Source organism: Chiloscyllium plagiosum, unplaced genomic scaffold (assembly GCF_037043375.1).
Source record: "Chiloscyllium plagiosum isolate Xiang-an unplaced genomic scaffold, Cpla_swu_hap1 HiC_scaffold_17, whole genome shotgun sequence".
NCBI lineage: Eukaryota > Metazoa > Chordata > Chondrichthyes > Orectolobiformes > Hemiscylliidae > Chiloscyllium > Chiloscyllium plagiosum.
This window is the reverse complement of record NW_028270155.1, coordinates 49736821-49754170: the sequence shown is the minus strand read 5'-3', so window position 1 is coordinate 49754170 and position 17350 is coordinate 49736821. Positions and strand designations below refer to the sequence as shown.

Below are 17350 nucleotides of genomic sequence, written 5' to 3'. Positions count from 1 at the left end.
CAACTGATTACATTCACATCCAGGGTGCTGACACAAACAGTGCCTATGAACATTTTTATCAGTATCAATTTGGAAGAGACATAGTGACAGTTGAGTCTGACCACTTCAAAACATTTTCCTCAAGCTGCTATTAACTCCAAGATTTCTAGTCTCTTGATGAAGAAAGTGGAGGATACCACCACAGAGTGTGAAATCTTCCAGATATAATGTGAAGCAGCAGCTTGCCATGCTCTGGAAGTCATTAACCTAGCATATGCACTGAATGTGACAGACAAGTGCCTTGTTATAATCAAGCAAACTACCCAACTCAACATAAGGGTTTTGTGGCTCAATAGTAATGCCATTACCTCTGAGTCAGAAGGTCTATCTTCAAGTCCTACATGCCTTTATTCCAGATGAAGGGCTTATGCCCGAAACATTGAATCTCCTGCTGCCTGGCCTGCTGTGCTTTTCCAGCACCACACTTATAGACTCTGATCTCCAGCACCTGCAGTCCTCACCTTCTCCATGCCACAGATGTGTGTCATAATGTATCTGAACACATTAATTAAAAATAGTCATTTTATAGTCTTGTCACACAGTGTTCGCATCCCTGCCTCTTGACCCGAAGATCCAGTTTCAAATTCCACCTGCTCTGGATATCTGTCTCAACAGGTTGACTGAAGTAATTATAACAAGATGCAAATCTCCAACTTTTACAAGAAGTAGTGATAAAAGGACAGCCATAGACTATCAGGGCACTGTTGCAATAAGAACATACTGGGCATATAGGTCTGAATTGACAGCACAAGCTAGCATTTTATACGACAGACATAAACATTTATCCAAAAGGAGTTGAGGGGTGAGACGCTAAATCACATTCATGCAAGCCATCAAGAAATTGAATCAAATTGGAGGAAGCATGACACATGCTCCGCTGGCCCAACATGAACAACAAAATCATGGATTGCTTGGAAGCACACTTCAACTGCTAAGTGATTCCCAACATTGTTGTGGGTAATAACAGCCTTCAGTTCACTTGTGAAGAATTCAGTCGCTTTACAAAAGATTGAGAAATTTAACATCACACATAATTTCCACATTATAGTCCCAAATGAAAAGGCTGAGATGGCAGTGAAAATTGCCAAAGGAATCATGAGGGATTCAAGCAAATCCCATTCAGATATATATAAGGCAACCATTGAATGGAGAAGGCATTGAAACGTAGTCCAGCACAAAGACTAATGCCACAACACACACGAACTACACTTTCAATAGCAAAAGGGCTATTGAAGACAGAAGTAAGTGAAAAATCAAGGTGAAAGTGCAGAAAACCAAAATTCATTTTGACAAGACTGCTAAACAACTGTCAGAGTTGAGTATTTGAGAGTCAGGAGAAAGTGAGGACTGCAGATGCTGGACATCAGAGTCAAAAAGTGTGGTGCTGGAAAAACACAGCTGATCAGGCAGCATCCGAGGAGCAACAGAGTTGACGTTTTGAGCATAAGCGCACCATCAGGAATTTGAGAGCCAGTTAACGTACAAACATTCACAACCTGAACAAAAGCATGCTCATACAGCAACTTAGGATCCAGATAAAGCAATTATTACTTCAATCATGCACAGTGAAAATAAATGACCTAATATAACATCCCAACCACAAACACATGCATCCAACTGTAGGAGCCATTCCTTGTCTGTAGGTAGCTGATCAGTAAAAAGTGAACGCAGCACAAACACGGAACACGCATCAACTATCAGACCCAGAGTTCCACTGCAACACAACGACAGAAGAACAACAACAAATGATGCAGGAATACTGTTTGATGAACCAACATCACCCAGATAAACAGCCAACCTCAACAACACACAAGAATATCAATAAATAAGCAGCATCATGTAAGGACTGTTTGCGCAATGTATACAGAGAGATCAATAGAATTAATGAACCACAAAAACTTGAGAACAGTACTCATACAAAGATGGAAACTTGGGTAACTAAAAATGTACATGATAATGCATGCCTTTTTCTCTCATTTTTGTACCAAAAGGATATGTTTGATTGAAAGGCAATCATGTACAAATATCTGTCCTATAGGGTGGCATGGTGGCTCAGTGGTTAGCAAAGCTGCCTCACAGTGCCGGAGACCTGGATTCGATTCCAGCCTAGGTAGATTGTGTGGTGTTTGCACATTCTTCTGGTGTCTTTGAGAGTTTCTTGGGTGCCCCAGTTTCCTTCTACAATGCAAAGATGCGCAGATTATGTGGATTAACCATAGCAAATGCAGGGTTATGGGGATAGGGTGGGGGGCTGTATGCTCTTTGGAGAGTCAATGTTGACTCAAATGGGCCAAATGGCTTTTTTTCTGTACTACTGTATAGAAATGTATCACTTCTAGTCCGCTGTAGTCATGTGACATCAACTATAAGGCACCCATGCTGCAGGCATCCTTTAAAGTCCTCATGTCAACACACTGCTGTGTTGCATATTTGAAATAGCAAAGAGGGTAGTTGAGTCTTTTCAGGCAATGATGATCAAAGATTTGAAGAAAAGGAAGGTACAAAACCATAAGAATACAGCAGAGAAATGATTCACTTTCTATTACCATAGTAAATCGATGAGACAGACAAGATGGGAAGAATGCTTCCTTCTGCTGTAAACAACAATGGTTTTATGGGCTCAGCTTTGAGAAAGAATTTTTTTTGGCAGATGTTACAAGTTAAGCAAAAATGCATAATTTGAATCTATTAAAAACACACACAGTTTTCAGGCGTTACAACTATTCTCCAGTAAAACAACAATTTAAAGTGCAGAATGCAAGAGTGTGGAATGCAGTATAAAAATCAATTATAGCAATTTAAGTAGTTAAACATGGTGCATTGCTTAAAACTAAACATTTGACAAGAGTTTCATGTTAACTGCATAAAGTTCTATCCATAGTTGATTGATTTAAAAGTAGATTGTTTAACTGAACCAAACTTAGAGTCATACAGCATGGAAATAAACCCTTCTACCCAACCAGTCCATGCCAAACATAATCTCAAATTAAACTAGTTCCACCTGCCTGCTCCTGATCCATATCTCTCCAAACCCTTCCTACTCATGTACTTATCTAGGTATCTTTTAAATGTTGTAATTGTGCCCACATCCACCACTTTCTCAGGAAGTTCATTCCTCGCGCAAACCACTCTGTGTAAAAAAATTGTCTATCATTTATCTTTAAATCTCTTTCTCCTTTCACCTTAAAAATATGCCTCCAGTCTTGAAATCACTCATATTTGCCCAGTAAACTTGTTCATCTGTCACTTTGTATCAATTTATCAATATTCGAAATGTTTATTTAAATGGTTCTATCAAATGGCATTTTAATTCACCCCCAACTTGAAGAAATCCAAAGCAAAGAAGCTGACAGTGTTAAAATTTAGTCTCTCTTCAATTTTCATTAGTATTTTCAATTTACATATTTAACTTAATAAATTAATGTTGTCAGCAGTGAGATGCAAAATAGATTTGAAATATCTAGAGTTTGTGGATAGTATGGTGAAAATAAGATAGATGTGCAAATTTCCTCACACGTGCATAAGAGGTACAGTTAATAAGTTTGCAGATGACACCAAAATTGGAGGTGTAGTGGACAGCGAAGAGGGTTATCTCAGATTACAACAGGATCTTGACCAGATGGGCCAATGGGCTGAGAAGTGGCAGATGGAATTTAATTTAGATAAATGCGAGGTGCTGCATTTTGGGAAAGCAAATCTTAGCAGGATTATACACTTAATGGTAAGGTCCTAGGGATTGCTGCAGAACAAAGAGACCTTGGGAGTGCAGGTTCATAGCTCCTTGAAAATGAAGTTGCAGGTAGATAGGATAGTGAAGAAGGTGTTTCATATGCTTTCCTTTATTGGTCAGAGTATTGAGTACAGGAGTTGGGAGGTCATGTTGCGGCTGTAAAGGACATTGGTTAGGTCACTGTTGGAATATTGCATGCAATTCTGGTCTCCTTCCTATTGGAAAGATGTTGTGAAACTTGAAAAGTTTCAGAAAAGATGTACAAGGATTTTGCCAGGGTTGGAGGATTTGAGCTATAGGGAGAGGCTAAACAGGCTGGGGCTGTTTTCCCTTCAGTGTCGAAGGCTGAGGGATGGCCTTATGGAGGTTTATAAAATTATGAGGGGCATGGATAGGATAAATAGGCAAAGTCTTTTTCCTGGGGTCGGGGAGTCCAGAACTAGAGGGCATAGGTTTAGGGTGAGAGGGGAAAGATATAAAAGAGACCTACGGGGCAACGTTTTCACACAGAGGGTAGTACGTGTGTGTAATGAGCTGCCAGAGGAAGTGGTGGAGGCATTTGGACAGGTATATGAATAGGAAGGGTTTGGAGGGATATGGGCCAGGTGCTGGCAGGTGGGACTAGGTTGGGTTGAGATATCTGGTCGGCGTGGACGGGTTGGACCGAAGGGTCTGTTTCCATGCTGTACATCTCTATGACTCTATGTGATATGTTCTCATACATCAAATTCCTGATCTTGAACAATTGAGCAAAATAAGTGATGGACAGAGCCAAAGGAGGGAACATTAACCTGTAGGGATGTATGGCAAAGGGGTGTTTAAAATTCTGAAATTCAACATCAACCCAAGTCTCCCTCTTTTAATGAAGGCAAATCTTAGGAGGTCAAACAATCCACTCTTAATAAATGTTAATTGGTAAAATCTCTTGAAGAGGCTGCTTGCCTCCATTTTAACTGCATTAATTTATGTAATCATTTTCTGGGGCTCAAAATTTTGGCAACACAAAAAGACACAAAACCTATGAGCTAAATATCTTTATTGCTCTTGAGAGGCTGAGAAGCTCAAGTGTTTCCTTGTTCCCTTTTCACCTCATTTTATTCATAGACCCTACATTTGAACCCTACAATGACTAAATGCCAACACATAACCTCATCCTCATTATGTAATTTCTCACCACTCTACAACCTTTAAACATTCCCAACTCCCTCAACCACTAATACTGGAATTTCCCACATACATGACACCTGCTCCTCCACAACCTTACCACCCAATCTGGCTGGCTGGTAGGTGGAAAACTTATTGAGAACGCTTAAAACTTTCAGCATAACAAACTGAATCTTTTTGGGTTTCCCTTCTGAAAATGCTGGGTTTTTTAAGTTTCTTCTCCCCACATATCATATAAATATCAAAGTCTGGCCTCAAAATGTGAAGAAAATGATATCTGTCCTGTTTGGTAAAGAACACCTTGATTAGTTAAAGACTGGCAGATTATCTGCACAGCCTCTAGATAATGAAACTTTGTAGGAAAACATAAACTAAAGAAGAATATGATTTTACTTGTTTTGTTCTAAATTTTACTTTTTAAAAAATGTATTGAAGTTCCAATCTAATGAGAACTACATTTTCCTATAACTGTAGTTTATAAACAAGATTTCATTGTTTAATTCCACTGTGTTAATTTTCTTTGTAAAATATGAGGACAAACAGCAATAATTTTTTTAAAAATAAAGAAATAAGCAAAATCAATTCAGAGTGATAAGTTTCTCAATTCATTAAAAAGGACTTAACTAGAAACCTGACTTGTGCTTGATATCTGGTAGTATTAATGTCACCACAAAGGGTCATACTCAGGGTAAGCATATAGTCATCAGTCCATTATCACTCCGAAACCTCTTTACCTTGGTTGCCTTTTTAAAGGACTAAATGTCAGTATGGGAGAGTATAGATGAAGCATCATTGTCCGAAATATTTATGAAAGGGCAGGATTCACATTCTTTAGTACTGAAACAGAAACAACTTTATTTAACTAGACTTCTGGGCACAGTAAGCATTAAGCCTTTCATACACCTTCTTAGCGTGTGCATAAATTTATGACTTTCACAGAACAACTAATGTATCAGACACCCTGGAACCTGCATCTGAGACAGCAAGGCCCAGTGCACACTTCCTCTGCAGACCAATATTTTATTGTTAATTAAGTGAAACTGTTTCCTTCTTCTAAAACCATAAAGTTCAAATTACACTGGTTTCAAAGCAAGAATTCTATCTATAGTGTGGCACAGCAGGACAATTTTATTTTGTCTCATATCCCAAGTACGTACACACACACACGCACGCACTTTATGGGGATACACATATCAAACTGTCTCATGTCAACTTGGCTGCTGTTTAACAATGTTAGTTTCCAAGGAACTAACATTTAGTTAATTTACTGAAGACATTTAACCAGGCAAGTGTGTACTTCTTAATAAAAGGACCTGACCTTACTTTATGAAGAAAATTTAATTCAGTGGAGATCAAAACAATGTTTTAAAAATGTACAATCCTGCTAAATGTTTAAACTCATTATAACCAAAGAATTTCCCTCACATCAAGGGTTTGGAAGATAGTAGTAACCTGCAAAATTAAATTCATTGGACACATTGTAACAGCATTTCCAGAAACTTTCAGATAAAAATATTATTTGAATGCCTAGATACTATATACAAAATACTATTTGGATTTCCTGATGTGCACCGTTCCATAATGCCTCATTGGAAACTGAATAATTAGAGTGTGAAACAAAAATTACCAAGCATAAAGTAACAGTCTCCAGATTCTAGAGGCAATGCCAATCCTGGTGTAGCAATGTCCCAGGCAACTTTTATGCCGACATGCCAAAGTGCCGGATCTCTGTCCTTTATTGACGTCTTGTTGCTTTCATCTACAGTAGGTATTAAATCTATAAAGGAAAAAGAGTAGGGGTTCGGTAAAAGTGATTTGTCATAATCACAGTAAATTTTATTATAATAAATCTGTTTTCCTGAGAGACAACTCCCATATTCAGAAGATAATATAAAATGGACTAATGAATTTATCATACACAGTCAGTTCTTAAGTGATGAGGGATTTCATGCATTGCAGAAACCCCTCATCAGTATGTCCAACTGTCTGACACAGATGCACAGTAATCAGTCAAGTGACTTCAATTGTGCTGAAAATGTGGAAAGAAAAGGAAATGTAATGAAAAGCCCCAACTGTCTTGGATACTCCATTTCAGGCTGTTCGATCAGAGTACACAAATGAGAAAATAAGACCTACTGAAGATTCTAAGGGGGAAATAAAATCAATACCCAGTCCCTGACAGGGATATTGTTTAAAAAATTTACTCATATGAATTGGCAGTTAAATTTCACAGTAGTACTTTCAAAATTCAGGAAACAGCATTACTTTGAAGGGATTTTAACATAATGGAGCTTAATAAATATAGCAAAACACCTTTATGGGCTAACTGAATGCCTGTTTGACAGAATTTCCTCAACTTTTGGCAGACATTATCAAACTGCAACACTGTTCCCAATGTCACCAATAAAATGTAGAACTACAATCAAAAGAAGTAATTTCAATCAAAGTTTCCTGGGGTTTCCTACTAAATCATTTGGAATGTGCACATTAAAATGACTTTTTTTTTGAGTTTTAAAAAGATGGCTTATTGCCAAAACCTAAAGTTCAAGCAGGACATGTAGGTTAGACATTTAAATGTGCTGATTATCACTGGTAACAAATGAGTTTGATTATTAAGATCACTTAAGTTGAAGATAATGTAAAACAAAAAGCAAATTCTTTTGATTAATGCACGTCTTTAACACAATACAACGCTATTAAAGAAACCAGAGAAAATACATTACAAACAACAACAGAAACTGAATGAAGTACTTCTGTTCAAAGCTAACCCCAGTAGTGTCTTGAAAGCAAAGTATATGGTAGTAAAATCAGCATGCGGCAACAGCGAGTTGATTTTTGACAAATCACTCCAATAGAGACGATGATGTCAATGACAATAAAAGCATTTATGTGAGTGGAAATGTGCACCTGAGGGATTCTGCAATGAACTTTTTTTGTTGCAGGTTTTATATCCTTGGCATCCTACCAGTTAGTTAATTACAATACACACAAGCATTGCAAGCCAAAAAAAGTCCAGGGCAACTTATATAAACAAAATGGATTCCGTAAAATACAGAAACATGAATGCCCACACGTGTCGATATAACATTTCTACAGTGCTCTAAAACAATTAGCAAACAGTAAATCTAAATTGGTGTACAAGTTTGCAGGTGTGCAGCCTCAATGTGTGAAGAAAGCTTCAGGGGGTGGAAACATTAAAACAGCAAGTAGTAACCCTGTAATACTCCACTCTTTTCCATACTCACCATCACAGCTGTAGTTATACACAGCAACTGTTGACCTTTCCACCAGGTTTTCATCATAATGCCAACTCACAGCCATCTTTCCCATTCCAAAGTATGGTTCCTCTTTCAGAAATTTCATTCTTGAAGGATCCATGTAGTTCAATAGGGCCACATTAAAAGAGGTTCTATCCTTTAACATAGTTCTGTTGTTGCTTTGTTTATTGTGATAAGTTCTATCTTCCATATATCCCGAGTTCTTAACCACTGTGGAAGTTGCTGTCTTCGCCTCAAATCCAATTTCTTCAACATCAGCTGAACAACGATCCAACAAAATTTTCATTGCTTCCACATGTAAGTATTCATTAAGATCTTTAATAGCTTGGCAGGCTTTACCTATTTCATCACTGTTGTACGTCACCTCAACACCATGAGAAGGCCAAGGTATTGTAAATAGTCTTGTATCCAAGTAACGATATGTGCAGCCAGGATCTCCTATGAGTAGTCGACATACTGGTGTAAGCACATCTTTGCCTTTTATTTGAACAAGATCTTGAGAAAAACACTTACAGTCTTGAAGCATTGTCAGTCCCTGTTGGACGTTTTGGTGAATTTCCTGAGGTACACAGCTGGCCCGTTGCAAGTATAATTTGGAATATTTGGCGTTTGACTAAACAGAGCAGAAAAGATTTTCTGAACATTTTTATATTTAATGCATAACTTCTAAAATCTATTCAGTACAGTGCAGGCTACTCGAAATATCAAAATTATAAGATTTAGTGGTCTATGACCTATGTAACACATGGATAAATATTTAATAACATGGTATAATTATTATTAAGCAGTATGAAATGTGTAAAGCATTGTAAATAGAATATAATTGCATTTACATAGTGCTTTTCATCTCATAGGCACTTTACAATGAATTAAATATTTTAGGAGTGTTTTCACTGTTGTAATGTAGGAATTTAATGGGAAGCAGCTGTAATGTCACTGGACAAGTCCCAGTCTAATGTTCAGGGAATATGGGTTCAAATTCCATTGTGGGAGATAGTGAAATTCAAATTCAATAAAAATATGGAATTAAAAGTTAGCCGAATGGCAAATATGTAACCACTCTTGCTGATCATAAATTCCCGTCTGGTTCACTAATATCCTATTTCAAAGCAAATATGCCACTCTTATCTTGTTTGGTCGACGTCTAAATCCAGATGCATAGCAATGCAGTTGACTTGCAGAGCCATGGTAATAGGGGACTCCATAGTGAGAGAGACTGAAAGGGGTTTCTGCGGCGGGATTTGAGGATGGTGTGTTGCCTTCCTGGTGCCAGGATTAAGGACATCGCACACAGAGTGCAGGAAATCCTCAAGGGCGAAGGTGAAGAGCCAGACGTGGTGGTGCACATCGGCACAAATGACGTCAGGAAGAAGAGGAGGGACATTCTACAGCGGGGCTTCGGAGAACTCGGAAGGCAGCTGGAAAGCAGGTCTTCCAAGGTAGTTATCTCCGGTTTGCTTCCAGTTCCTCGGGCTGGAGAGGACAGGAACAGGGAGATAATGGACTTGAATGTGTGGCTGAAGAACTGGTGCAGGAAGCAAGGATTTAAATTCTTGGATCACTGGGGTGTGTTTCGCTGTAAGGATAAATTATACAAGAGGGACGAGTTGCACTTTAATAGGTGGGGGACCAGCATTCTGGCAGGTAGGTTTGACACTGCAACACAGCTGCGTTTAAACTAAATAGCGGGGGGGGGGGGACGAACTGGAAGTTTAAGAAGGAAGTTAAAGGAAAAGTTAGAACAAGAGAAGTTAAGACAGACAACGGAATCAATGGGGCAGAAACTCAAAAAAAGGATCATGCCATAAGGCCAAGTGAAATAGGGATTGATAGGAAGGGTGCGGGGAGTAACAAATTAAAAATATTATATATGAATGCACAAAGCATTAGAAATAAGGTGGATGGGCTTGAGGCTCATTTGGAAATTGGCAGTTACAATGTTGTGGGGATAACTGAGACATGGCTTCAAGTGGACAGGGCCTGGGAAATGAATATTCAAGGCTATACGTACTATCGTAAGGACAGACTGACTGGCAGAGTGGGTGGGGTGACCCTGTTGGTAAGAAATGATATTCAGTCCCTTGCGTGGGGGAACCCAGAATCAGGGGATGTAGCGTCAGTATGGATAGAGCTGAGAAATTCTAAGGGTAGAAAGACCCTAATGGGAGTTATCTACAGGCCCCCAAAATAGTAGCCTGGATGTAGTGTGTAAGTTGAATAAGGAGCTGAAATTGGCCTGTCGCAAAGACATTACTGCAGTTGTTATGGGGGATTTCAACAAGCAGGTAGACTGGGAGAATCAGGATGGTACTGGACCCCAAGAAAGGGAGTTTCTGGAGTGTCTCTGAGGTGGATTCTTAGAACAGCTTGTGCTGGAGCCTACCAGGGAGAAAGCAATTCTGGGTCTGGTGTTGTGCAATGAACTGGATTTGATCAGGGACCTCGAACTAAAGGAGCCATTAGGAAGTAGTGACCACAATACAATGCTTTAAACTGCAGTTTGAAAGGGAGAAGGTAGAATCGGAAATGACAATATTTCAGTTGAATAAGGGGAACTATGAAGCTACGAGGGAGGAGCTGGCCAAAATTCAATGGTGCAATACCCTAGCAGGGATGGCAGTGGAACAACAATGGCAGGTATTTCTGGGTATAATGCAGAAGATGCAGGATCAGTTCATTCCAAAAAGGAAGAAAGATCCTTCGGGGAGGCAGGAGTGGCCGTGGCTGATGAGGGAAGTTAAGGACCACATAAAGACAAAAGGGAAAAAGTATAAGATAGCAAAGATGAGTGGGAAATCGGAGGACTGGGAAGCTTTTAAAGAACGTCATAAGATAATTGAAAAGGAAATACGCAAAGAAAAAATAAGGTAAACTGGCCAAAAATATAAAGGAGGATAGTAATGGCTTTTTTAGGTTTGTCAAAAGGGAAAGAAAAGGGTTAAGACTAAAATTAGGCCCTTGAAGACAGAAACGGGTGAATTAATTACGGGGAACAAAGAAATGGCAGAAGAGTCGAATTGGTACCTTAGATCGGTCTTCACTGGGGAAGACACGAGCAATCTCTCAGATGTAATAGAAGCTGAAGGACCTGAACAAAAGGGAATTCATATTTGCCAGGAATTGGTGTTGAAGAGACTGTTAGGTCAGAAGGCTGATAAGTCCCCGGGACCTGATGGTCTACATCCCAGGGTACTGAAGGAGGTGGCTCTAGAAATCATGGATGCATTGGTGATCATTTTCCAATGTTCTATAGATTCAGGATCAGTTCCTGTGGATTGGAGGGTGGCTAATGTTGTCCCACTGTTTTAGAAAGGAGGGAGAGAGAAAACAGAGAATTACAGACCAGTTAGTCTGACCTCAGTGGTGGGAAAAATGCTGGAGTCAATTATAAAGGACAAAATTACGACACATCTGGATAGCAGTAACGGGATAGGTCAGAGTCAGCATGGAGTTATGAAGAGGAAATCATGCTTGACTCACCTTCTGGAATTTTTCAAGGATGTAACTCTGAAGATGGACAAGGGAGATCCAGTGGATGTAGCATACCTAGACTTTCAGAAAGCCTTTGATAAAGTCCCACATAGGAGGTTCGTGAGCAAAATTAGGGCACATGGTAAATGGGGACAAAATACTGACATGGATTGAAAATTGGTTAGCTGACAGGAAACAAAGTAGTGATAAACGGCTCCCTTTCGGAATGTGCCGCAGGGATCAGTGCTGCGAGCACAGCTTTTTACAATGTACATTAATGAGAATAACTCACAGGTCGGCGCAACATCGAGGGCTGAAGGGCCTGTTCTGCGCTGTATTGTTCTATGTTCTATGATATAGATGAAGGTATTAAAAGTAATATTAGCAAATTTGCTGATGACACAAAGCTGGGTGGCAGGGTGAAATGTGAGGAGGATTTAGGGGAATACAGGGTGACATGGACAGGCTAGGTGAGTGGACGGATGCATGGCAGATGCAGTTTAATGTGGATAAATGTGTGGTTATCCATTTTGGTGGCAAGAACAGGAAGGCAGATTACAACCTAAATGGAGTCAAGTTAGGTAAAGAGGCAGTGCAATGAGATCTCGGTGTTCTTGTACATCAGTCATCAATGAAAGCAAACATGTAGGTACAGCAGGCAGTGAAGAAAGCTAATAGCATGCTGGCCTTCATAACAAGAGGAATTGAGTATAGAAGCAAAGAGGTCCTTCTGCAGCTGCACAGGGACCTGGTGAGACCGCACCTGGAATATTGTGCGCAGTTTTGGTCTCCAAATTTGAGGAAAGACATTCTGGCTATTGAGGGAGTGCAGCGTAGGTTCACGAGGTCAATTCCCGGAATGGGGAGACTATCTTACACTGAAAGATTGAAGCGACTGGGCTTGTATACCCTTGAGTTTAGAAGGCTGATGGGGGATCTGATTGAGACGTATAAAATTATTAAAGGATTGGACACTCTGGAGGAGGAAGCATCTTTCCGCTGATGGGGGAGTCCTGAACCAGAGGACACAGTTTAAAAATAAGGGGTAGGCCACTTAGAACAGAATTGAGGAGAAACTACTTCACCTAGAGAGTGGTGTGTGTATGGAATGCTCTGCCCCAGAAGGCTGTGGAGGCCAAGTCTCTGGATACTTTCAAGAAAGAGTTGGATAGAGCTCTTAAGGATAGTGGAATCAAGAGTTATGGGGAAAAGGCAGGAACATGATACTGATTGAGGATGATCAGCCATGATCATAATGAATGGTGGTGTTAGCTCGAAGGGCAGAATGGCCTACTTCTGCACCTATTGTCTATTGACTTTTCACCATCATCCAAAAAGTCCTAATAATCCACTCAGCTCATGGAAAGTAAGGAATAGCCAATAAATATTGACCCAACCAGCAATACCACCCACCCCCCCATGAAGAAAATAATGTGGCAGCCAATTTATTCACAGAAAGGTCCCACAAAGCAATGTTAACTGGGTAATGTGATTTTTGTGATGCTGATTGAGAAATAAAAATAGCCAAGACAGTGCACTTCTTCAGAATAGTCACAGAATTTTTCATTTATTCCTAAGAGGTCAAACAGGATCTTGGTTTAACATCATCTGAAACATGACACATCTGACAGAGCCACTCTTCTTCAGTACTATACGTAAGTGTCAGGTTAGATTTTGGTTTTCAAGTCCTGGAATAAGACTTGAACCTGGACTCAGAAAAAAGCACACAATCACTGATCCAAGACTGATACTCCAGTTCAATGACTGGAGATGAGTAAAATCCCAATGGCAACATTTCAGATTGGCAGCAAAAGTATAGAGGAGATACTTGCTACCATATCATTATTACATCTCTGTGTAATAACAGAGGGTTACAGCACAGAAAAATTATGAGTAATAAATTGTACTAATATATCTTACATCTATTGACACAATGTAGCAATAATTAAACAAGTGAATGTATACCTGTGAAGCTAAAAGCAATGCAGTTCATAGTACACTGAAAACAATAAGAACTCTTAAAACTGACATCTCGAAATTAAAATGTCAATATTTTGGCAACTAAATCAGGGCCAAATAACGAGAGAGATCTATTCTCAAAGGGCAGGAAAAAAGTGGTTGATCTAGTTATTACTAGATGACAGGTGTCACAGATTACTGGAGGCAAGCTATAGTGGATGCTGCATCTTGCATCAAGACTTGAATAAAACAAATTCCAATGGGGTGTGCAAGCCAGAATAACCAGCAGTCCTGAAAATAAACTCACAGGACAGTGGTGAGGAGGCAGGTGTTTGCAATAGTAAGACTTAGAATCATAGAGATGTACAGCATGGAAACAGACCCTTCGGTCCAACGCGTCCATGCCGACCAGATATCCCAACCCAAACTAGTCCCACCTGCCAGCACCTAGCCCATATCCCTCCAAACCCTTCCTATTCATATACCCATCCAAATGTCTCTTAAATGTTGCAATTGTACCAGCCTCCAACACTTCCTCTGGCAGCTCATTCCATACACGTACCACCCTTTGCCCCTTAGGTCTCTTTTATATCTTTCCCCATCACCCTATACCTATGCCCTCTAGTTCTGGACTCCCTGACCCCAGGGAAAAGACTTTGTCTATTTATCCTATCCATGCCCCTCATAATTTTGTAAACCTCTATAAGGTTACCCTTCAGCCTTGAATTTCATTTCGCAACATTATGGTTGTGTTGCAAAAATCCTATCAGAACCCATAGACTGTAGATTTAGGACACTTCATATCTTCATTCATGATTATATTAAATTTGCTAGAATTAAAAATGGAAGTGATTTTTGAAGTCACAAATTTGTATTTTATCTCGGTATGATTATTAGGAATGATGGAATTATTTGCAGTAATTAAACGGACTTTCAAGGCTTCAGAACCAATGAGCATTTAAAACAGGTTTACCAGTTGTTCAAACTCCACATGTTTAGGTGTTAAATATGGAAGCTTTCGGTCTTCAATTTCCTTTAGCAGCTTCTGTCTCTGTTCGAAAAGTACACCATAGAAGAAATTAGTTTCAAACAAAAAGGACACAAAGCATTATCATTTTTTAACATTAAGCAGCCAATATTTCCTCCCATTATCATTTAAAATTATGTTTTACAAGTGATCTTTTGCAAAACTTCTAACTATTTATGATAATATGAAGCAGCATTAATTATGACAAATCTTCAGACCTTTAAAACCTCCTTATATTGTTAATTTAAAAGCATGGATTATTGGAGAGATTTTTCAATTTTTATTTTTTTTGCACCAAACAACAGGAGAATATCAATTCAGGGACCATGGTCTTAGAATAATTTCTGAAGAAAATCAATAAAGAACTTTTGTTATTTTTATCACTTAAAAATGTGACGATGGAATCACAGTCAAGCAAATTAACAACTCTTAAAATATGCACACTACACAACCCTTATAACAGCCTCAACAGCACTTCCAAAAGTAACTTTATCACAACACACTGTCAAACAATTTTAGAAGGGAAACATTATTAACATTATTGTGTTATTGGCATTGTATTGTGATAATTGCATGAAAGGTTTCATTGTGTTCTTTATATCACAGTAGTTATATGCTGATATCACAGATTAAATAGGATGACCATTTTAGATCTAAGTTTTGGAACAAAGGTAGCAATTGTTTTCAGAGGGAGGCATCAATATTCACAATAAAATCAGTATTTCATACCCAAAGCAATATGAGAGTCTATTAGTGATAATAAATAACATCTGATTTTGAACTTTCCACGTTTGTCCTTGTATTCTTCAAAAGTTAACTTTCCAAGTATTGCATTCTTAAATTATTTGCATGATTACATTTTATCTAGTAATTTGTGTTCAAGTGTAGTGCCAATTAAATGAATATATGCAGGATCAGAATTGTTGCAAAAGATAAAAATGTTATTAAAAATGTAGAGTTTCTCATATTACCTGACACACATATCTAGGTTGACAGAAAGCAGCAATCAAGTTTTTGTACTGAACAAGAGTTACTATTCATTTCCATTCATTCGATTATAGCAACAGGTAAATGATTATAAACTATCAGCATATAATGTTACTAATTAAAACTCTAATCCTTTTATAAACTCTGCTCTTACATGCAAACAGCCAAAGAAACAGGTTTTAATATATTATGGATAGCAAAGCTAGTTGAATAATACTTGTCCCTACGTATTGTGGTTGAGGTGGCTTTTATGACTCTTCTACTGGCCAGTGCATTGCTTTAGTCATCTTCCTTCGGTTGCTTCCATTAGATGGTGGCAGACACAAAATGGCTGGTTCTCTTATATAGCCTGATTTATCAGTTAAAAGTCACCACACACGATAACTGTTAGAGGAAAGGTAAATTGGTTTTCTACATGTTTATATGAGTTTTAAGTGCAGATAACAGGCTGCTGACTTGGGGACGAACTGAACACGTTCTCCCTGTAACTTTTTTACTAGCTCCAAGCTATTGAGTTATCGGAGATCTCATCACACAATTGTTGGCCATCAAAAAAGTCTCTGATGACCAGTCACTTGTCCATAGACCAATCAACTTCTTGTTGCCAACAAAAGGTACATCAGTACACCCACCTCAGCTCTAAATGTTCTGTAACTTGAACTTCAATTGCTACTTCTTCAACAGCTGTTTACATGATGCTTGGCTTCAAAACTGAAGCCACACTTTCAAACATTTTTTTAAAACAACTCTTCCTTATTTCAGCCCCAAGCTTTTCAAAACAGAAAATATGTCCTCGCATGATCTTTTTTAAAATCACGGAAACGTATTGTAAACAGAGCTGGCAAGGATTTGGATGTGGTATTGATAAACAATACAGCAAAGGAAAACACCACATTCTGTACTATGTTTAACACATGGCAGTAGAAACAACAAAGGATTTCCTGTAAATGGCAAAGTCATCACTGACAGTCTTAAAGGAAATTTCAAAACAAAATTTGATTGATTTGGCAGGTAAACTGGAGTTAAATTTGAAAATGGAAATGAGAGAATAGGCATATAAACATTCAGCAACTAGAGTGTTACAAGTGAGAGATGAAGAATTGATATTGTTAGCTTTACAAGGTGAACCTCAAAGTTAAATTCAGTCATAAAGTCATAAAGTCGTAGAGATGTACAGCACGAAAACAGACCCTTCGGTGCAACCCGTCCATGCCGAGCCGTTATCCCAACCCAATCTAGTCCCACCTGCCAGCACCCAACCCATATCCCTCCAAACCCTTCCTATGCATATACCCATCCAAATGCCTTTTAAATGTTGCAATTGTACCAGCCTCCACCACTTCCTCTGGCAGCTCAGTCCATATACGTACCATCCTCTGCGTGAAAACGTTGCTCCTTAGGTCTCTTTTATATCTTTCCCCTCTCACAGTAAACCTATGCCCTCCAGTTCTGGACTCCCCCAAGCCAGGGAAAAGACTTTGCCTATTTATCCTATCCATGCCCCTCATAATTTTGTAAATCTCTATAAGGTCACCCTACAGCCTCCGACACTCCAGGGAAAAAAGCTTCAGCCTGTTCAGCCTCTCCCTATAGCTCAAATCCTCCAACCCTGGCAACATCCACGTAAGTCTTTTCTGAACCCTTTCAAGTTTCACAACATCTTTCCGATAGGAAGGAGACCAGAATTGCATGCAA

General features: G+C 39.0%; 1 protein-coding gene across 8 annotated transcripts in view; it reads right to left on the bottom strand.

Moving 5' to 3' along the window:
* Window positions 1-17350, bottom strand: part of fto (FTO alpha-ketoglutarate dependent dioxygenase) — a 420844-nt gene that overhangs the window by 316000 nt on the left and 87494 nt on the right. For all 8 annotated transcript variants that reach the window (XR_015759951.1, XM_087995912.1, XM_087995911.1 and 5 more), the window contains exons 2-4: window positions 14615-14692; window positions 8179-8824; window positions 6561-6710 (exon numbers count right to left, since the gene is read on the bottom strand). Coding sequence is in view for 7 of the 8 variants with exons in the window: in XM_087995912.1 (XP_087852038.1) it covers window positions 6561-6710; window positions 8179-8824; window positions 14615-14692 (874 nt within the window). In the remaining variant the exon portion in view is untranslated. The remainder of the gene's footprint in view (window positions 1-6560; window positions 6711-8178; window positions 8825-14614; window positions 14693-17350) is intronic.